At 36.1% G+C, this 23,561-nt stretch overlaps 2 protein-coding genes across 5 annotated transcripts in view; one reads left to right on the plus strand and one right to left on the minus strand.

Annotated features, from left to right (window-relative positions):
- LOC108975519 (innexin inx3) overlaps positions 1 to 16,955 on the minus strand; it is a 20,773-nt gene extending 3,818 nt beyond the window's left edge. Inside the window, exons 1-2 of one of the 3 annotated variants that reach the window (XM_018944050.1) lie at positions 16,885 to 16,955; positions 5,563 to 5,839 (exon numbers count right to left, since the gene is read on the minus strand). In XM_018944050.1, the coding sequence (XP_018799595.1) occupies positions 5,563 to 5,725 (163 nt within the window). In that variant the 5' untranslated portion in view covers positions 5,726 to 5,839; positions 16,885 to 16,955. Of the gene's footprint in view, positions 1 to 5,562; positions 5,840 to 9,844; positions 10,023 to 10,062; positions 10,434 to 16,884 lie in introns of those variants that run through there. The other 2 variants (XM_018944051.1, XM_018944049.1) reach the window with 2 other exon arrangements.
- The window catches only part of LOC108975518 (dedicator of cytokinesis protein 3), an 81,945-nt gene that overhangs the window by 47,952 nt on the left and 10,432 nt on the right, over positions 1 to 23,561 (plus strand). For both annotated transcript variants that reach the window (XM_018944048.1, XM_018944047.1), the window contains exons 4-6: positions 21,804 to 21,924; positions 22,010 to 22,253; positions 22,352 to 22,572. In XM_018944048.1, the coding sequence (XP_018799593.1) occupies positions 21,804 to 21,924; positions 22,010 to 22,253; positions 22,352 to 22,572 (586 nt within the window). The remainder of the gene's footprint in view (positions 1 to 21,803; positions 21,925 to 22,009; positions 22,254 to 22,351; positions 22,573 to 23,561) is intronic.

A 23,561-nucleotide genomic window follows, 5' to 3' on the forward strand; every position in this document is an offset into this window, starting at 1 on the left:
TGTTAGGTTTTTTTCAATATTTTTTATTTATTATTCCAATTTTTAGTATTTCCAGTTATTTTTTTTTTACATTTTTAAGCGCCTAACAATTTGTAAACTTCCAAAATTTTGTTATTTGAGCGTTTCTGCTGACAAAGTAACGTTTGAGCCTACATGCATACAACCATACATGCTTATCTCTGAATTAATATGCACTGTATGAAATCCAGTTTTGATTTTTTGAGTTGTCGAGTGACTCGCTGGTGGCTTACCAACCAAGTACGGAGCCAAACCACTCACAGCTATGCGATGAAAAATAATAAATAAACACTGTGTGTCAAGCAGTTTCAAACTTCTGTACATATGTACAACGAACACATATACTCACATACTACATACGAGCATGTATATTAACATATCGATATGTACATATGTATACACGAGAGCCACTGCATATAGCATGCAACTCAGGCTTAGCACTTGTCCCTTATTATGTTGACTTCTCCTCTTTGCTTGATGAATGCTAAGCCAATTTGGAACTGAAGCAGTGGAGCTGAGTTTCAGGGAGTGCCTCTCCACTGGGAATGCATGCTTATCTATGTGTGTTGGAAACTTTTTGTGTTTTTTTTTTTACTTTTGTAACATAAACAAAGGTGGCATTCGTTGTTGCACTCATAGAAGCATATGCCCACACGCTTAATTTTTGCTGCATCAAATTGCTAATGCTTGTTTAATCCAGAGCTTTATCTAAGCACATATGTATGCATGTAATTAATATTAAAAGTTTGAAGGCATTAAAATTTATTAAATTACCGTTCTGACTTATTATTATGCTTGAAATCATTGACGAATTTATTAAATCATATAAATCCTGCGACAAGGTCTCACTAAATAAATTGCTCTTCTTGGGTAGCCTGAACCTAGTGCACCACATAGTGCATAGAATTGCACTAAAGTCGATCGAAAATCAATAAATTGAGAAAATTTATAGTTTTGAAAGTTTTTCAAGGTTTTTGCACTACTCAACAAATCGGGGGGGAAAATTTACGACTGATGTGCTAGAGGTCTGTGTGTCTTGATTACGAATTTTAGTACAAAAAACTTCCATCAAGTGCAGTTTATTTTAGTAGTGAAAATTTGACTACTACATTTCTGACTATAAGGCAAAATTCGATTCGGTTCGGCTTAGTAACCTAAAATTAGCAAGAAGAAAATCTAACATCACAGTCGCTAAAGGAGCGGACGCGTATTTTTATCCAGCCAAAGGCTGTCAAATTAGCAGAATTCTGCCGCTACAACAACAATCTCACCTAACTATGTAAAAGAAAACTTCTTGGCATTCTGTTCTCCACAAAAAAAGAGGTGCGTTTTTGCCCTTACGCTCTGACCGAATTTTACTTCGTGATTGTTCTGCAGCAAACCTCTTTAAATATGCAAATAGATTGCGGAGTTAAAGTATTAATTTATTGTTGTTGTTTTTGTAAATATTGAAAATATTATAACGAACGGAATATTTAAAACGGAAAATAACGGTAAAATATTTTTGAAAATTAAAATCGAATTTTCAGCAAAAATTACCAAAAATTTTAAAATAAAAATATTAATATTTATACTCTTATAATCATTATATTGGTAACTGATATTTTTATAGAGAAAAAATATTGGAATAAATTGTATGTATAAAACAGCACTAACTAATCCTGTTAAAACAAAAAAAAATAAATAAATTTGACTACATTTTATAAAAGGAAAGGCTTAGTTCCTACTAAAAAACTCAAGAAATACATACGAAGACGTGTGTCCAGAACATAACGAGATTTTTTTTACAAAAGAAGATGTAAGAGGTATGTTCAGAAAATAACGGAAATTTTGAAATTTGACAGGTATGAAGAGTCTCAAGTGTCAAACATTTTGTATTATTTTGATATTCACGCACCTGAAGAATCTAAATAGGCAGTATTTTAACAAGATAGATGAAAATCGATGAAAGAGTTAAAGGCAATCTCCAAAATCGAGTTTGTATATATAATAATATCTGTATATATAATAATATACATAATATCAAATGGAGACTAATGTAGGCGAATAATTTTTTTTTCCAAACATGTCCGCTATTTTTTGTGTTCTCATATAGAAAGTAATATATTTTAGAATATTTTTAGATTTTTCTAGAATATATGAGTAATTAAATTTATACATAATTTTTAAATTTGAAGCTTTCTCTAATTTCGATTATTTAAATGATTCATGCTTCACCTCATCGTACAACACCGTTAAAAAGTCAGATAAATCACTAAAGTGTGCGGTTTGCGCCACTTACGTGACATTCAACTCGTTGATTCGTCAACAGGAATAAAAAAACAATCACACGTACTTAGGCTTATGTACAAGAGATTTATGTATGTATATACATATGCAAAAAACAATAAAAATAAGCAAAAGCGTAACAATTTAAAAAAAAAAAACCTCACTTATCATATTACATGCAGCTCGAATCGAGGTTTCGCTCAAGCGCGGTATTTACATAACTACAAACATACAAATACAGGGTTTTCAAATGAATGATATGATTTCTTTTGAAAAAAACCCGCGATTTTAAAAAATTTCATTTTTTATTTAATGTGAAGTACAATCGTTACAATTTATGCCTCCATGACTTCTTTTGCAGGAACGAACTCGTTGAAACCAATTTTCGTGCACTTTTTTTTTTTACTGAATCAAGTCATATGTCATGAAAACACGTACAATATTGACTTCTAAAGCTTGAAGAGAGCGTAGTTTATTGTTAAAGATCAATAACCTCAAATAACCCCACTAGAAGTAGTCTAATAGTGTTTAATCATAACTTCTTGAAGGACATTCCGTGCCACAGTTTCTTGAAATAATCAAACCTCCAAAGGTTTTCGGTGCTATATGACCGTCTTATTGGAATAAAATGTTGTCAAATTCAACTTCTTCTTAGTAACGGTGTTATCAGCTTAATTTCGAAAGAAGTACGGGCCGATGATTCCACGATACCCAAAACCACACCAAACTGTCAATTTGTCAAAACACAATCAAATTTAAGTGAAATGGCTGTTCATGAGTAATTTGTAGATTTTCTTCGCACTTAAAGCGACAGTTTTGTTTATTTGCCGCATCACTCAGATGGAAGTGAGTCCAATTTAAAAACTTGCGTATATCTTTCATGATGAAAATGTGAATATTATTGACAGCCCAAACTACACTTAGAAATCATAACATCTCTATTGGAAAACCCTGCATATATGTACATATGTGTTTAATTGTGGTAAATAAAATTATATGTGCATGTACGGCTTACAGATCCATATTTTTCTTTTTGACATATCGCATTTTCCTTTTACAACTGTCATTTTGCATAATTTTTAAGCAAATATCGATTTCAAAATCAACAACAATAGCAACAGCAGCTTAGCAAACAAAAATTATTTCACAAAAGCGTCACTTGACAACAATTGTGTTGCGAAAAAAAATTTGAAAAATACACTTTAATATTGCAATAAATCAATAACCTCGCTGGTAACACACCGCGACCGCCGCCTTGTTGCGCACTTTTACCGAACACTCGCAGCACTCTGCTAATTATGCATTTTTTTGCGCAAAACTCATTAGCATACAAAAGCAAGAACAAAAGCGAGAATAAAAAAAAAACAATTTTTAGAAGTAAACGTGCGCTACTCAATTTACACGCTGCCGCTAAACGCTTGCGCCAAATGCATTTTGAATATCTTAAAAAGGTGCGAAACGCTGAAATGCGCGCAGTGCAACGCTGCAGGCGGGTGCTTAGCTAGTTTTGTCGGCATTATGGGTGGCTTGGGCGTTGCAAATGCAACTGTATGTGTGTATATTTGTTTGTAAGCGCATATTTGTTGTTTGTAAAGTTGATTGTCTAGCATAAAGTGATCTCCCCTTGCAACACCACAATAAATGCACACATATTTATATTGGCTCTGTTTGCCGGCTTGTTGGCTTATTAGCGGTTTTTATCGCCGCCAATTCATAAGAAGTCACGCTTTTCACTAGAGATCTTTTGTCAACTCATGTATTGTGCTGCAATTATCAAATTCGATTGACTTTTTGTGTGTGAACTTGCTAATTTGTTGCTGCTTTGTAACTACATACAAATATTTGATTTAATTGTGGGTGTTTGAATTATTTACGTGACTCTTTAGATGTTATTCCAAATGTTTATTTAACTTTTTTTTTATATATGCCAGTTTAATAATTTACGTGGAATCTAATCGACTGATTTCTTGTGTCCATTTTTTTGGTTATGTTTATTTTTTATTTTATTCTCAGAAAGGATCATTGGAGGCCATATAAAATTTATAAATGTATATACAAATGATCAGTGTCACGAGCTGAGTAAAATTGTACACATTTCCTTTACTTCCCAAAAAGTTGTTCATTCATCACCACCATACTAGCTTATCTTCTTCTGTGAAAAAATTTTTTACCTGACAAGATATCTTTCCTTTCTTTGGCTGTGATTATAATCTATGGCAATGATACAATATACGAAGAAATTTTTCAGATCAGACTACTATAGCATATAGTTACCATACAAACTGATCGATAAAAATAAAGTTCTTGTATGGAAAACTTTTTCGTTTGTATGGATATCTTAACGAAATTTGGCATGGATTATCGCCAAAAAAAGCACTACAATATCCGAACAAATTGCTCAGATCGGAGCACTATATCATATAGCTACCGTACAAATTGAACGATCATAATTAAACTCATGCAAAAAATTTATTTTATTTGATAAGATATTTGCTCGAAATTCGGGTACGATTGTTATTTAAAGAAGTGTTATAATCCGCGAACCAATTGTTCACATCGGACAATTATAGCGTATAGCTGCCATATAAACTGAACGACCAAAATCACATCTTGTAAGGAAAAGTTTTTATTTGACAGGATATCTTGACGAAACTTGGCTGCTCGAATTATTGTTTAAAGCAACGGTACAATCTCTGAAGAAATTATTCAGATCGGACCAATATAGCATATAGCTGCCATACAAACTGGGCGCTCAAAATAAGTTTTTTATGTAAACTTCTTAGTAACGTCGATGCAACTGAAGTTAACGTTTTTTTATGCTTAATTGAATGAATTATTTTTTATAACTTTGTATTTTTTTTTATTATTTTATATATTATTTATATTTTTATATATTTTTATATTTTATTAATATTTAACCCGTTTCTTACTTTTTTGTTCATTTAACTTTTATTGTAAGATCGATTCAAGTTTTTTGACTTTTATATTTTTTTTTATAATTTATATAATTTAATATTATTGACCAATATTGGCTGTCACTGAACCACTCGTCATATGTATATTGGTGGATCGACACTAGCTTTAAGCAAATTTCGAGTTAGAGCTGATACCACTCTCTTTTTGTCTCACTTGTAATGAATTCACCTATATAATTTGTTGTTGTCTTCAAGTGTAATATTTTTTACAAATGATCAACGCTCGAAATATAACATAATCATAATGATTGGCTGTTACTTTATGATAAGTATTTATTTATTTTTTTTAATTAATACTCACCAATTAAATTATTTGCCGTTACAATAATGCAGCAAACAAACAGCAACGCTGTTGTAATTCTATAATGGCAACGAAAGACCATGTTATCGATAACCGCACGATCCAAGAGATTTCGAATTTTTATAAAGCCAGAAACGGCCGACACCATCCCAAAGAGGGCCATCTTGACTGGACTTAATAATTAACTGCAGGCTCACGAATTATGTCTTCTCTAATTTCACCAGTGTTCTTATCCAACGTACAACTGCCGTTACTACTATTTTCGCATGCGTATTAACTGTAAAAATAGCAAAAATAAACCAAAATATAAATAATATTATATGCAAAATAAATAGTCGGCAAATAAAAATGGCTAAAATTAATTATTACATAAATGCTTGCAATTAAACAATTATTACTTTCAATTAAACAATTATTACTTCAATCATAAATATTCTAATATTTTGTTTATGCATTTGTTTACTTCACACTTTCGCATAAATAATGCCGGCTTTTGTAGCTAAACAATTTTTAACCGTGTGTATGTGTACGTATTTTTCGCATGCACTGTCAATTGAAACCGTTGAATAGGTAAGCGCCCCGTTAGATTGCATAATAATTGTTGTGATTTTATAATTAGACATGATTTTCCCACAGCTATAATGAGTGAGCTATTAAGTGCTGAGAGTATGCAACCTAAACACTTGTGAGTACATTTCTTATAATGCTCAATATTTCGCACAATGAGTGTAAATAATTTGCATGTATGTGCATTATTTTCTTCGCAAGCCTTAATTGCTCCAAATTAAGCGTATTCACTTCTTTCTTCAAACATTTTTCGTAGAAAAATTTACTCTACTCCTTTTTAAATATTTTCAAGCATTTTTACTCGAATAGTGGTTTTTGTTGCATCCATATCATTGCGTATATTTTCTTATAATTGAGTGACTGATCTATTAAGCAGAAGTCCTCACACACAAATGCAGTCATACTTATATCCACAGCAGCTAATGCATTTTTATGCAATTATATATGAGGTCACAGCGAAAGCATAATCTGCATTACGCACACTTACTACAATTGTACTGAGCTGGCACTTTTTCAGCGACATCATTGACCAGACCGTGGTTTTCCGCTTCTTGCAATTTCTTTTTGCAACTTATATGACTCACACACATATTCACTGACGTTTTTTTTCTGCAACAGATATGGTTTGATTTTCGTGAAATGAAATCGGTTAATGCGGTTACTCGTAATAGTATCGCAGTCATAATTGAAAATAAACGCACAGAATTATGTAACTTTGCTTTAAATAATTCTTGCTTTATGAACCTATAAAATCTCGTTGGCAACGTGAATCTCCTTTTAAATTTATTTTGCATAAAATTATATTTTCTTGAATGGTTTATAAAAATTTATGACAAAATAGGGTGTTTTCAATATTTTACATTTTGAAAAGTACTCCGAAATTGTAAATAAAACGGTAAATATTAAATTTTTTTTTTGTCGCCTTCCAAGTAATCATCACCACAGATGTAATACAGTTATGCCAACGATTTTTCTAGTTCTCGAAACACTTTTCATAAGCACTTTTTGAGATGGCCTTTAGCTCCTTCAGCGAATTTTGTTTTACCTCTGCATTCAACTAAAAACGGTTTCCATTTTGATGATTGTTAACTAATTTGCATGTCAAACTCATAAACCCATGTTTCATCGGCAGTTATAATGCTCTCCGCGAATGTGGGATCTTAAGAAGAAACTCGCAAGACCAATTTCAATAACCATATCTTTCCCTTTTTTAATGTTTTCTTCAATTGAAGATATCGAAGGTCATCCAGACCTTCTCCAATGATCTCTCGGCCGTCTTTGAATTGAAGACTTTGCACCACTCGTAGGCATGTGTTTTTGATAAAACTGAATCACCGTAAGCCTTTTCGAACATTCGCAATGACTCCGCACACGAGATTTGGTTAGAAGTACTAAAATTGAGACAAAATCTAAAACTCCTCCCCATCCTTCCGGTAGTAAAAAACGACCAAAGTTACGAATTATTACTCAAAGTGCTCTGGCCAGCATACACCACCAAGTGTAAAAGTGGATTACCCAGTAGGGAACATCGGATAGTCAATAAAAAAATATGAGTACGTATGTATGTATATTAGTAGTCATCATCACGAGCTGACTCGATTTTGCAATGTTCGTTTGCTATACAAACTGATGGATCAAACTCAAGTTCTTGTATGGAAAAATTTTTAATTTCAAAAGATATATGCACAGAAGTCGACACAGATTATTGGCTAAGTCAGCGGTACAACCTCCCAACAAATCGTTCAAATCGGCATACTATAGCTTTCAGCTGCCACGCAAAGTGATGTATCAAACTTTTGTTTCAAATGAAAAGTTGTTGTCGGATAAACTTTTTTATTTGACAAAGTTTTTTCTCCAAATTTTGCACAGGTTCCTATTGAAAACAGCACTACAAGCTTCGAACAAATTTTTCAAATCAAACAACTATAGCATATAGTCGCCATACAAACTGAACAGTCAATAACCAGTCCTTTTTTGGAAAACTATTTTAGATATATTCATGAAATTTGGCAGAGATTACTATGGTGGACAATGATAGAATATCCCAAGAAATTATTCCGATCGGACCACTATAGCGTATAGCTACCATAAAAACTGGTCGATCAAAATCTGGTGTAAATGTGTAAATTTTGTATTTTTAGATAATCACATAATTCTTCAAACACACTTAATGTTCAACCGTTTTTTCAATTAAGCTCCACTTCATATGCAAATTTATTTCAAATTTAAATATCGGCAGCTATCGATAGTTGAACGTCATTGCGTCGTACATATGTACACATATATAGGTATGTATATATGTTAGGTATTTAATAAGTAAATATGTTTGCCTATATTCTCTTATGAGCTTGTAGTCATTCTATAGCTGCCTTTTAAAGGTAACTCTTCCGCGCTTTCTACGACATAATAGAATGCTTTCACACAGACACATACACACGTGAAATAGTGGGTTGCATACATACAGAAATATGTATTTTATATGGGTGCTTGAACCTGACACTTTTCAAAAGTCTTTTTTTTTATATTTCTTTGATTCTTTTTGCTTCATTGCTAGGAATTACTGCTATTCAAGATCAGAAATTTGCATTTTCACCACACACACACACATGCACGTATGTAAGTGCATACACACACATAATTTATTCAGCAGTTACCACCATACAACGGCATTTAGCCAGCTACGTGCACGTATGTGTGTATGTATGTCTAGCGTTCGCAACTTGAACCTACAGCGCGACCCTACAAGCAGACAGGCAACTCTTTTGTACATTACGAAGGTGTCAAAGCGAACGTTTCATTTCCAGTTCTATTAATATTTACGACTTTTGCTCTCCTTTTGTATGTGAAAATGTTGCTAACTGCTTGTACGAGGCACTACCTCATAATCTCGTTTTAAAGGCCGGTCGGCGCTCGCGCTGCGCTGCCACGCTCTCTGCTGTTCCAAACATATTTTCATTTTATATGCTTATGTACATACATACACACACACACACATGCATGCATATGAGGCAACATTGCACGCTACGTGTTGCAGTTGCACGAATGCACATGTGTAGCCCTTTCCACCACGGTGTGGTGTATATAAACTTTGATATATGTAGGTAGCGCATCGTTACATACATATACATGTATGTGTGTGTGTATTAAAGTGCGAGTTCAGAGCGTAATTCTCATGTGCTGCACTCCTTCAGTTGAATTTTTTGCTTCTGTGTGTTTTTGGGTCTTGCTAGAATTTCGAAACTGGTTCTGAGTTTTGACTCTCCGCTTGCTATTAGAACATTTCTGTAGCCGGCAGTGTGTGTCCCCTGCCACAGCTTCTGCAGCGCGTGTTGCCACTCTCCTCACTGCCATTGTTTTTGTACATAGAAATCCGCGCGTTGTTGCTTTAGTATTGGTGTAACCGCTTCTACATGTGTGAATGTGTGTGTGTGTTCTGCTATTGTTGGTGTGTTTTATGCCAAACTCCAAACGAGATGTTCTTGCTTATTTTGCATGGTTTCCAGCGTTTGCTTTTAACACATAACTTTTGATTGTTTTTTCTTTCTTTTCTGTTTATTGCATATTAATGTGCGTATTTTTGTTGCTTTACTTATGTATTGTTTCGCTTATGCAAATTTTCGCACAACTTTTTGCGAATTTTTTATGCGCTTTACCACTTTTTGGCCATAAACTAATTTATTTATCTACAAATATTTGCGGCTAGTTTTAACCTTACCTCTTCTATGCCAAACTCTTTAGCCTATAGTCCAGCCATTTACATATATATTTTACTAGCTGCGGAATTATTTTTCGAAAATTTCAATTTTTTTTTTTTTTTTGCTTTTTTGCACGTTTTTCGTAAACTGTTTTAATTTCCAACACTTTTCAAATCATGCCGTGCACTTTATTATTATTATTATTTTATTATATAAATATATATTATTTTTAACTCACAGCAGCTTTTGCTCAGTCTACGCTTTTCTAAAAATCAAAAACAAAAACTCCGTCGCGTGCGTGTGTATTGCAATTACATATGGAAAAAATTACAAATGGACGTTTTTGCTACTGTGTGCCTAGCTTATGGCTGACTCGGACTTGACTGCTAGCTTGCTTGTTAGTCGCTTAGTTCGTTCGTTTCTTAGCTCTACTGCTGAGCAATGAAGTTATTGTTAATGTAGAGTTGGTATTTTTTTATTTAATGTTATTATTGTTGGTGACACTACGGACACTCAGAGTGTTTGCTGTGTCACTTTGATCGTGCGTTTTGCGGATATGTATCGTCCGCCTAGTTCTACCAATCTTTTCGCCTGCTCAAATCACACTGGTGAATGTACTTTCAATGAGCGGCTCATAAAACCCACACTGAGTGGAAAACCTCGACGGCGACAGCGACGGAAACAGCGCCGCTTTGCCATACTCAATGGCTAATGGTTGCACGCAGGGTTGCCAAGTGCGCTGATTGTGCAGAACTTTTTTTGCTTCTACATGCACGAAGTTTGTAACACACAAAAGTACGTTGGATACCTATTATATAAAGTGTATACATATATAAATGATCTGCGCGGCGCGCTGAAACGATTAGTCATAGCCGTCTGTAGGTGGTTTTTGCCCGCAGTAAGGTTGCCTATCGTAAGAGGCGACTAAAATCAATAAGCACTATATCTATTTTTTGGCTTGTCTCGAAAATTCAGCATAGTCTTGTCAAAATAGTGCTGTAATATTCAGCTTAAACTGATTACTTTGAATAAAATTCCTTCTCCAGCTAAACTGGCAGTGGCAAAAGCTACAAGTTCCGACTGGAGACTTAAATCTACTACAGCTGAGAACAGTCGGCCCTTGGAGCTGGCATCAATCTGCTCATTTGGCTTAACTCTTTATGGAGATTCGTAGTGGCTGCGGCTTAAACCTAAAGGCAGGTAGAATCAAAAATTCAATTCTGTGTGGGGTCGCACTGCTTCCGGGTGCCCGACCCACAGCACGGCAGAGGGTGCCTTAAGTACCCTTAAATTCTTCTCAAGAAGATGCAGATAAAAATCAAGTCCTTGTGTGAAAAACCTTTTAATTTGATACATTATCTTTAAGAAATGTATAAATTATTTGCTAAAGCATCGCTACAAAATCCGAACCAGGAGCTGTCAACTCGGTACAGTTGTGCCGCTGCAGAAACAACCACAGATTCTGGAAAGGTATACACAAGATATTGACAGAGAGTTTAGTCAAGTTGTAAAAATTTATGTAGATTTGCTTTATTACCCAGTCTTATATACTTTTAGCCAGGTTCAGTATTAATATTCATCAGTTATATTGTTTCTTTGAAACGAATAATGTGCTGAGGTTTCGAAAAATTAAAAATTTCACTTTCAATTTTGTTAAATAATGATATGATTCTTATAAATTTTACGACTTTCAAATTATTCCCTTAATTTTTATTGTTTATATATTTTATATGTTGTGAAAAATTTTTAAGCTTTCTTGCTTGTATTTATTTTTTATAGTAGGTTTTATTTATTTGATAGGTATTATTCTCACCTAAAAGATTTTTAAAGCCTTAAATTCTTGAAAATCTACAATTATTAACACATCCCTCATTTTATCGCAAAAAAGGTTATTAACAATCTACCTGGCAACCCTGCTTTGTATCTTTTACATACACCAAAACTCGCTTACCAACGCAGCGCAGCGCAGCCTTAACTCTCACGCTCTCTGTGCGTATTACAGTAGATATATTTACTGCCATATATTTTTAGTAGCGTGTGCCGTGCCGAAAGGGTTTCGCTGACTCAAGGCGCTGAGCTCGCTTTTCTCCACATTCAGCGCTATAACCACACCAATAGCTTAAAAACTGAGATCAGAGTTTAGAATAGTAAGAGAAATGTGCATTGTTGCATTTCCTCTACTTGACTCACACCACTAACTAACACATGCGCAGCATTTTTTACCATTTTGCACTCCATTTTAATGTGTGTGACTCGCAGAAACTGCATAACTTCGTGCCACATGATTAAAGTCATGCCCAAATGAGTGTGTTCTTGCAGCTTTGAGCTGTAAATGTGTGTGTGTCTTGTGTTGTTTTGTGTGAAAGTAGGTGTTTTTGTAAGTGTGTAAGGTCGATCCTGGCAATGCAATGCTGTGCGCATCTGTATTTCCATTTCCAATGTTCCTCTGCATTTTTCCACTCAACTTGCTTGTACATATGTATGCTTATAACAATGTTTGTTCTTGTAGTGGGGGGTTGGGTTTTTCAAGTATGTAAATATATTACCTGTTGCTACCTTAAAATTTCGTTGCACATCACTGATAGAATGTTGCATATCTACTCAACTGCGCGATATTTCATTTTCCTCTAAATTGCATTAAGCAGGGAATGCTTTTTGATCTTTATACAAAAGTATGTGCATAAATATATATATGTATATCGAACACACGAACGTAAATATACATATTACATACGAGCATAAATACATTCGTTAATTTGCAAAGATATGTGTGTAAAACCGAGCCTGTTGGCATTTGCTAAAATAAAACGAAAATAATGGCAATGACTCACGAGTGATATCTAAAATATCAGCGACATATACATAAGTGTGTACTACATACATTCATACAGAATATTTCGATTATTAAATGCTTCTAACGGGTTTTTCAATAAGAGCACCACAAAGTAACGGTTTGGAATATTAATGAAATTCTTTATTCCTGTGAAACCACGGGCACATTTGCAGAAGTCTAGACGCTGTAACCAAATTTCGACGGTTTTCAAGCATAAATCGGCCGATACTGCTGCAATCGTCGCTGGCTTGTTGGCATAGACAATATACTTGGCATAGCCCCACAGGAATTAGTCTAACGGCGTCAAATCACGGGCCATTTCGGGAAATAACACCTTCACCAAATTTGGTATTCAATAAATCGATTGTGACATTCGCTGTATGGCTTGTGGTGCCATCCTGTTGAAACCGCATATCGTCCAAGGCCATATCATCTAATTCGGAACAAAAATATACGGTTATCATTGAGCGGTGGCGATTCCCATTCACAGTAACTTGCTGGTCCCATAAACCGCACTAAACTATAATACTCTGAATTTTGTCTCGCCAGACCTATTAGATTAAAGATGTTCATACTACATGGACTGAAAAGCCTTTGCCATCACCGAGGGATCACACCACAAACCAATAAGTTTCTATCCCTGTCGTAGAGCACAAATTCCAACCAGAATTATTTCAATGTTTCCTGCCATTTCGTACAAACGTTCTCACGTTATTGGACTCAAAGGGACGCTACTTCTAATATTTTTGTTTTTCAACCGAAAAAGTGAATTTTGGTTAACATCAGTGGCAGATCGACGAAACGCATAGGTCGTTTCATTCATGAATTTTTCAAGACGGCAAAGTTTTTCACGGCTGGCTTCGACAGATAAATTGAAATTAATTGACTATGAACTAGTCTTCAATTCAGTTTATTCACCATATTTGTCCCCTTGCTTCCTATTTCCTGCACTACCATTTAAATGGGGGACCGTTAATTTTGAAGGACCATTTTAACAAATGCATTACTCCAAAAGAAGATTTTGCACATATTTCTCGGTTCCGATTAAGTAAACCCGATCGCCTGTTCGAACTGTTGATTCCAATTTTTCACACTGTGACTCAGTTAATGAAACTTGCATTCGTTCGTGAAATAAAAAACTCTTATCTTAAGTTCAACAAGAATATAACCATGCGTAACTCCAGCCCTTCATATGACAAACCTTTGTGCTTACTCTGACTATATAAAAACTGTTTATAAGACCAGTTAAAAGCTTAACTACTACTTATTAGGACAACGACGGAACTCTCTCTTCAAATCCGCTTCTTCACCGTCCTGACGAAACATTGTTAAAACTCGATGAATATGGTGTGGTTTTTTAAAACCACATATCGTGTTCTTAGGCTCTCGAAAAGAGTAGACGGGATATCACTACGATTATTAATAATTAAATTTTGTTTGTATAAAATCCATACACTGTGCCCGTAAATATTTTTGAACGTACTCATTTCTATTTAAGTCCTTTCTTAACCACTAATAAAAATATGATTCTAGCTAACCTCACTTCCCCCCCAGTATTAATGAACATTTATAGTCGTTGTGTAAAGCTCGTTTGTCGGCCCTTTGGTCACTGATCGTTTAAAAGTAAAGTCATAAAACTTGAAAAACAGATTTCGATTTCACGCATTTTAATGGTAAACTTGGTGAGGTGCAACATAATCCTCACGATTTGCATACACCGGCACTTATGTGCCAACATACATACTTGGGTAGATATATATTATGAAAGGAGACCGAACCAGGTCATAAAATGGGTTTGTAGACAATTCCATTTGCGCTGAACTCATTGCCACGATCGTGTGCTCTTATGCCAATATGTATTTGAGTATGCATGGGTGTGTATGCACTTATACTTTAGCAAAGCTACATTGTGGCAACTATTAGTAATATTATTTGGTTATGCGCTTGTTGTTGTTGCTATTGTCAATCTTGTCTTCTTGTCACTGTTGTATGTCTATTATGTTCTTGTTTAGTTGTTTAGTTTTTTGTTGTTGTCGCACCCTTTCCAATACTCCAGACAAGGTAACTATATTTGTAGTATATGCATAGTTTTATGGTGACCCAATTGGAAGTCTGTAAGCGCGATTGTATGGATTCTGATGGATGAAATACGTAGGCATATTGTACGTTAAATTTCCTCTTGACTGTAGAATGTCTGATGGACTCGGACATTTGGGATCTGGGTGCTATAGAGATCAGCTGGACTGATGGACGTTTAGATGTTAGCTAATCGATCTCCACTAGTCCGAATTCCGAACAGTTAGGGTGGTTTGTGCGTGAATTGAGCGGCGAAGTCGTTTAACTGAGAATTTGGTTTAGCTTCTTGTGTGAATGGTGTGTGCGTGTAAATTGCATATAGAGTGCAACCCCTGGCCACCAGTCCAGAGCAGTATGAGAGCGCAAATGGCGGTAATTTCGGCTACGAGGTCTGACCGTAAACTTAATTTTGATACCACGGATAGCAGAAGTTCTTGGAGTTCGCTCCAAGCTGCTTATGCGGACTGGTCCCTTGGAAAGTATCGTGGTATTTGTGGTCAAAATCCGTAAGCGAAAAAACTGGCACTTTTCCAGTTTAATGTAGAGTTGCAATGCAACCAAGTGCTGGACCCAAAGTACGGCAGAGATTTTAGATGGGCCTCGAGCCTTGCCAAGGAGGTCAGTGTTTTCATTCCACACCATTATTTGGTACTGAAAATGCCTGGCATTGATTATGATTATGCCAGTACATTTGGTTTATACCACTTTCATGTTCGATTTACCAATCGCTTGGCGGATTGGACAGCCGAAAGCAATTATATTTTTATTATTTTACACCTACTTTGGTTTTAGTCTATAGCCAGTCGATCGAAAGCGCCTGGAATTGTTCTAGTTTTTAAGCACATATGAAGGCATTTATTTGGTATTTTCAACTAACAATTTCTTAAACTATTTTTCTGCTCACTTGAAATTTTCGTGCTGCATTCAAATCAAGAAAGTTTATGTATACACCCTAAATGTAGCTTAACCGCTTGATGTCTATTTTTTTGTTTATAGTCGTTTTCGATTCGCCCTCCACTTATTCTGCTTGCACTTTTTGGGGGTTATTCTTTCAAAAATATATAAGTATATACGAAAGCAGATGCAGTTGTTTCTTCGCTTTTTTCAATTTTACATGATTCTTAACTTATAAAGTTTAGACCAATTTTCTGTTATGCCAGTCTGTTTTAACAACTGTTTAGTTTATACTGGCTTATTTATGCCAGTTTTCTGTTCGATTCGTCAATACGCAAAGAAAATATTATAGTTAGTATATGTGGAATTTTTCTTGCATAGAACTTAGATTCCATTATAGTCTACATGTACAATGTCTTGCTGGGTTTACGAAAGTTTATGCGAGATGCGGATAACGACATCGCCGCGGCTCGCGACACCGTCAACGAAAGCAGAAATCGCCGCTAAGAACTTGTCGCCAGAGACAGCACGAATTAGTAAACTCTCTAAAGAAATCCGTTGCAGTTGCCATCGAAGATGCCCATCGTCATACATACAAACACATGCGCTTAATATCTGTACCTAGAACACAGGTCTTGCGATGAGCCGATAAGCAAATCACATATAGACAGACAAACGCAGGCAAATCAACACATCTTACACTTTATTATATTTTATGTATTTATAATTTGTTGAATTGTCACATTTTATCTTTGTTTATTTGCACTTTTTCCATTCGTTTGCTTTGCTAATCCAAGGATATGCTTTAAAGAGCTGTAGATCCGATGTTGGACCACGAAATTCGGCGCCATTGAAGTCTTTGACATTTCGCGTGGAGTTTCACCTTACTTACATACATATATACCCCCATATGTATATACTATGTCGCTCAAAATTTATTTGTGATTGTGCATATTTCATGCATTTGACAAAAGCGGCGCAGAAGTCAAACGCACACTGATGACCCGTCTTTTCTTATCAATGTGTAAATAATTGTAGTTTTCTTATCTAAATTGTTTGCTCAAATTTCAACACGGTTAGTTTTAGTTAGATATATAAACATACAAACACACATATGTATATACAACATTTTCGTTCGTGACTTTTCATTTTACTCAATTGAGTTGTCTAGAGACAGCAAAATCCACAAGCATTAATGTTTTCCACTTGAAAATGTCGTATTCTTTTCATAAAAAATTCTTATTTTAATTCGAGTACCTTAAATTTATCCGAAAATAATACACCGTTGCTGCGCTCAATTAAAAGCGACTTAAAGAGTTCATTACTCAAACAGCTACTGTTCAGTTGCCAGAGCTGCGGCGCAAGCAATAAGCATGAATATGTTTGTATACGCATATACATATGTATGTACTTATTTATGTGCGCATCTGTGTTAAGATCGTTGGCTGATCTCTCAGTTTTTGGATCCTCGCTTGGCTTCTTGCCTTGGCCAAGTCTAATAAATTATCTTAGGCCACTTTATGTACCAGTGTTATCGTGGTTGAGTGAGAGTGTGTGTTTGTATGCATACATGTGTGTGTGTGTGTGTAAGTGCTGCTCATAGCCTGTTTAGCGCTCTCTGCTTCGCTCTATTGCTCTTTGTAGACGCAAGCGTAGGTGATAGGTATGAGCAAATGGACTTAAATATTGAGCCATTTTTCAAAATCAAAAACTAGTTTTTATCAAAAAAGTCAACTATTTACTTATGCGTATGGCAATGCGCATGAATAAAACTATTTATCTTCCCAGCGCTGAGTTGCCATGTTTTCGTAAATTAGAACAATTTTTTTTTTTAAATAGTAAGATCAAATTCAATTACGCTGTTTTTTTTTTAATTGTAGAAAAAAAACTGAAAATATTCAAAATTTTAAGAGAAAACAGAATTTTTTGCATATTTTTAGGCGTTTAAACTTAAAGAACTTTGACTTTATTCAGTAAATGTAATTCACAGTTAGAAAAATTTAAACCGAATCAACAAAAAAAATTACTTTATATAGGGTGATCCGTATGGAGGTTCCCTTAAATACACAGACACTTCAAATTTGATGGGGAATGATTATTATCATTTCAAAGATTTGCATCTATGTATATTTTGAAAATTATCTCTTTCAAATGTCGACTGCGGCTATGTCTCAGATGATCCATCTGTTGAGTCCAATTTTCGATTAGCCGTTCGAGCTGGTAACTGGCAAATGACAGTCCGGAAAGTAATAGGACTGAGTCGATTTAAAAAATTTTATTGAACCAATCGTTATAATTCTTTAAAAACTTTCAAAAGAGGCTCCTTCTGCATCGATGCAGGTTGCAAGCGCGATTTCCAAGCACGGAAGGCATTCTATAAATAGCCTTGACAACCAAGGTGCATGCTGCATAGATGCTCATACGAAAGGAGGTGTGAGTTGGGGGCGTTATCGTGGTGCAACTTACAATCGGTTGTAATGTCTTGTCAGACACGATTGACATTTCGTCTTGGTTTGAGTCTCTTGAGGACTTCTACGTATAACTTGGCGTTGACGGTTTGTTCAGGAGAAGTAAATTTCATAATGGACGAAGCCTTCGATATCTAAGAAAGACAATGAGCACTTTGGATTTGCTCATTCATCAGCGACCTTTTCCCGGGACTGCAAAAGGCCTGGTACCACCGAAATAGTGTCCAATCGACCAACCCAAAACGTGAAATTATCTGCTCACCGAAGTGTTATCTCAATATATCAATTGATTGATAATGTTGCCGGTATCACGCACTTCAAGTTTAGACATCAAATAGTCGGTTTTGAAGAAATATGAACCGATGATTCTAGCGGCCCACAAACCACACCAAATCGGTGTTTCTTTCTGGATGAAATGGTAGCTCTTGAATCTCATGAGTTTGCTTCTCGTCCCATTTGAGGCAATTTTGTTTCTTTATATACCCATTGAGCCAGAAATGGGTCTCATCGCTGAAGAAAAATTCGGTCGGAAACGTCTGATCTTCTCGGAACTTTTCAAAACCCCATAGAGCGAAGCGATGTAGCTTATGAAGGTCGAGCTGCTACAGTTCTTGCTCAATCTATATTTTATACGCCTTCAATTTATGATCCCGACATAAAATAAGCCAAGTGGCTCCATACGTCAGTTCAGACAGCTTAACACGACTCGGGCGTGATCTGTCAAAAAGGGCAATTGATAAAAGTACTTTTATTTGAATCATTCGTTATGTTGTTGTGTTGTGAGAGTCTAATAGTAAAAGAAGCATTGATTTACAACTTGGCAACCCTCTAAACGTATGTTTCCAACACCGAATCATATACACATACATATTTATATACATGTTGCTAACTGCTCACTGATCTTGTAGCAAGCAATTCACGAGCACAAACCCATGCATGGTCATACACATTGTCACCGAAGTCGGAGAAATGAAGTTATAACCTGTTGCCACAAAAGCTTCTGAATACCTAGACGCTAAGTTGCTCACATAAAAATAATGAGTTACGAATAACATGCTCGGGTGGCAACCGACATACATAAACACATACATACATATGTATGTACATATGTAACAGCTTCGAGTGGAACCGAGCAGTATTTTCAAAGCGAATGCCAGCTGAATTGCCTTTCTCTTGCCACTATGAGGCGCTCTTTGTAGTACCTTGCGCTCATATACACGTTTAAGCTACGAGCATATGAAGTTAGCCAAAGAAGCATAAATAAATAAGTAAAAGCGACATAAATGCATTCCACGCCTTTGAAAAATTTTCGAAGTCTCTAAACGGGAACGTGATGAATTGCATGAGATGTCAGCAGCAACGCTCGTACTTCGTGTGTATATATGCATATAGATTTTATTTATATATATGTATGTGTGTACTATGTACTTGCCACTCCTCATCCTCATGCCATTGCACATTTCTACCTCGTTAGAGCCATCAGCGGCGGTGAGAGCTTCACGCACGCGCAACTCCTCAACAACACTCGTTTCGCTATTGTTATTGTTGTTATGCTCATTGTGGTCATCGCCGCCTAAGATCGATCTGCACTCCAACTTATAAGTACGAGTGTGTGTGTGCCTGTGTGTGTGTGTGTATAGATATGTATGTATGTAACGAGTTCGTTTCGCGTTCGCTACCCTCATTGCCGTCATCATCATCGTCGTCGTCGTCATCGTAGTCGTGGCGATCATTAGGCCGCTTGTTGGCCATCTCTTTCTCTGCGTAAGCCAGGTAGACGACGTAAGCGTAGAACGGCAGCCCGCTGTGTAGCACAACAGCGACAGCGAGCCTGCTTCTGCTGCTGCTGTATGTAAGCGTTTAAGCGGCCACTGCCGATCGCATTTTCGTTCCGCTTGAACATTAACCACTGCGTGGTAGTGTTAGTTGGCCAATAACTACACACCACACCGACAGCAATCGGCGCATATGATTGTACCAAAAAATTGATCTTCAGCGAATTCTTCTATGCTGTTGCTGTTGCTGTGGAATGTCGTTGTCGTCGTCGTCGTATGGCCGCTTATGGAGCATTGTTGACTCAGTATTTCATTATTTCATTTGATAGTTGTGATTTACTTCGAAATAAATATATGTGACGTATGTAGTATCCACCGTATGGTGGTTACTTTTCTTTGAACTTGAGTCAGCTAAGGCCAATTTTTGCTTTCATTACGAGTGTTAGTGATATGTACATTGTATGTCTGGCTAAATTTTTGTGAAATTGACAAGACTGTTAAGTCCTGATCCTGAACCCTGAGATGGGGATTGAAATTTTTAATTTTTTTTCATTAGGTAATGAATGCCCATTATTTAAATAATTTCAGATATATTGATATAATGATTTTTGTTTCTATTGAAAATTAGTTTGGAAAATGTTTGGGATAAATGGGAAGTTATTCCTAATTCTTCTTAGTATTAAGTGATAAATATTTTTTCGTTGAATAAATCTAAAAATAATTGGCAATCTTCTTCTAGAACGCAGAGCGCTCTTTTCAATTATTTAGGGCTCGTCGCCTACACACAAAGGCACTAAAATTACAGAACATTCCTCAACAATTCCAAAATGTAAGACTCAACTCTTAATGAAAAAACTGTGATAACCAACTATTAAGTATTATAGCGGCCTAATGATCGCGACGACACTTGAGACACTATTATCTTGAAAGTTTTCAATCGATAAACCGCCAAGGGGTTGAGCCTATCACAAATTGGTTCAGGTGGTTAATGTCTGTTTCGGCTATGTCTTCTAAAATGGCGAAGGTAAGACTGCCGAAATGTCTCAGTCTTGCAAAGGCTGGAGGAAGTGCCTGAATATTTCCTTCCCACCTTCATCCATACAAATTTGGCAACTTCACTTACAATAAATCTCCAGCGTTCTACACTAGGCCAAAAGAATCTCATAGTCGTACAAAAGCGCATCATCGACTAACGCCTGATAAGCGAATGTGTGGTTCATTGGCCGCAGGGGCAGATCTTTAAAATTTTTTACTTGCAACTCAAAGTCTGTTTCTTCGCGAAGTGTCACTTTTGATGGAAATGCTGTATACCTTTTAACTTATGGGGAGGAAACACTCCGTACGATTCGAGTTTTAGTATATTTGGGTCTTGAATGGACCCTTATCCGCTATCTTTCGTAATATCTCTCTAGTTTGATACAACAGTTTTCTATTACTAAGGCTCCGCACCGCAGCTCTGAGCGCTATAGAAGGTGTTTCACACAACACTGTAATACTAAATATAATACTTTCTGTTAATAAAGTTGACTTTAAGGTAAATTTATTTATTTAAAAGTGAACTAATTATAAATAATTAATCCACTTGTTAAGGTAAATATTTACCCTCGGATTTCTAGCGATTTTTTTGGGAGGTATTAATCAAAATTATTTCGAGAGCATTAACCAGCTGGACAGAGACAATCTCTCCAAAAGACATGCAGTCGATTTAATTCCACGTTTAGTAGACAACTCATTTCCAAAAATTTTAAGTGTTAAATACATACACACTTGTGGAATACAGATTCACCTTCGGATTTTCGAACGTTTTCTCTGAAACTTAACACTAATTCTTATAGTCGTCTTAATTTTATTGTTACGAACCTTTCATTTGTTGCTGTAAAAATGTTGCAATGAAATCCAAAATAATTAAATCGATAACTTCTCTCTCTTACAGAAAGCTCGGCTTGGATCAAGTGCCACGTATCGGTCCACTAGCTGTAGATCCACACAACATCGGCATTGTGGGACTGTACAATGTGCATGTATCTAGCGCAGACAATGCCAAAGCATCTTCGGTAAGACGGACTTAATGGAAAATGAACAATAACATATTAAATACTATATATATATATATTCCCTTTCTTACAACTTCCCCTACAGAGCCGAGGTACGTTGCGTCGCAAAGTTCAACGCAAAATCCTCACACACCATTTATACTTTTGTATGCGTGATTTTGGTCACCGTATCGGCGGCGACGATGCTGAGGTATATTTCTACCTATACGATGCCAATCCGATGCGCATGCGTGCGTTGTCCGAGCGATTTCTGGTTAAAATCTCCAAAGACGGTTTCTCAAATTACATAGAAAAATTGCATAGCAATTGTACGGTGTTCACGGATTTGGGTAGGTCTTCAAAATTTAGTCTTATATAAATGGGGCAACTTCTGGAATTACTTGGATGTAAAAATATACTTAAAATTTTGTCATGTATTTTCTTCCAGGCGCTGTCGATTTAAATGAAGACCTACATTTAGTGGCTGTGGTAATGCGTGTGGGCAAAATTAATCCTTCGGAAACAGGTAAAAAGGTGGAAAAGAATAATAGCCTCTGTTGCACGGGTCCAACCTATCGTCGGCCATTTGGTGTGGGTGTATTGCCGCTAAACGATATTACACAATATGATAGCTCTATTGAGTCGGAGGAGAAAGAGTATAACTTTAAGGTGAGTCACTGAAAAATATGATACTGATACATCTTCTATTAATATTATATAATATGGTATATAGGACTTTTGTACCAGAATAGTTTAGAGATATTTCATAGAGTCAATTCCTAGTAAAAAAGTAGACAAATTTTATGAATTATCTCTTAACTCAAAATTATCAGCTTTTTGTACCTATTAAGTCCGGGATTTTATGGTTTTAATTTTAGTGCCGAGTTCCCCATATGACAGAAGTTAGAAGTTGTCATTCCCAATAAACAGGCATGCTTCCTGATTTTTTCCAATTCTGCATCCGGTCTTGCGAAGCCAGACAATCTCTTTTTACCTTACTACACCCAGAGATGCGTTAAATTCCCTAAGATGTCCGAAAATTGCTTCCACCGCATGTCTGTCACCGTAGCGCTCCAAACTTTTTTCTGCCAAGCATCGGTCCGACTTCTCTTTCCTGGCCGTAGTGTACACTTCCTGTTTGCGCCTTTCGTATTAGTAGTGTTGCCCATAACTCGAACCGAGGTTCCCCTCGTACCGTTACCCAAACGCCGTCCATATTCTTACAGACTTGCTCGACTTAACTTTCCCTAGTCCTCCTAGAGTAGATGTGGCCGAGATAGAGATTGTACCGGCCTCTTTGGTAGTCTTAGCGAGTGTCTGGTACATTCCAAGGGATAGATATGGGTGTCTGTTCCATGCTCTCCTCCCTCTTACCTTCCGACTTTTCCTTTTTCGGCTGAAGTTGCTTAATAGATTTCATTCCTAAAAGGGTCCCCATTCAGAGCCGCTATACGTCCACCGAAAGGTATTAAAATGCTTTCAAGGTTATCTCTCACGAGGCCTAAGCGTGAATTGACGCAAGTCCTTATGAGACATTACCTTCAGAGGCGACCAGCGTAAAAAAGGAGTCTTCTCAATCAATACCTACCACATAAACTTATTGATGACGTGGTGGAACGTACTCTTAGGCCTGCCATGGTTTTAACGGGGCGGAGGCG

This window comes from Bactrocera latifrons, unplaced genomic scaffold (genome assembly GCF_001853355.1).
Source record: "Bactrocera latifrons isolate USDA-ARS-PBARC rearing strain unplaced genomic scaffold, ASM185335v1 scaffold_66, whole genome shotgun sequence".
Taxonomy (NCBI): Eukaryota; Metazoa; Arthropoda; class Insecta; order Diptera; family Tephritidae; genus Bactrocera; species Bactrocera latifrons.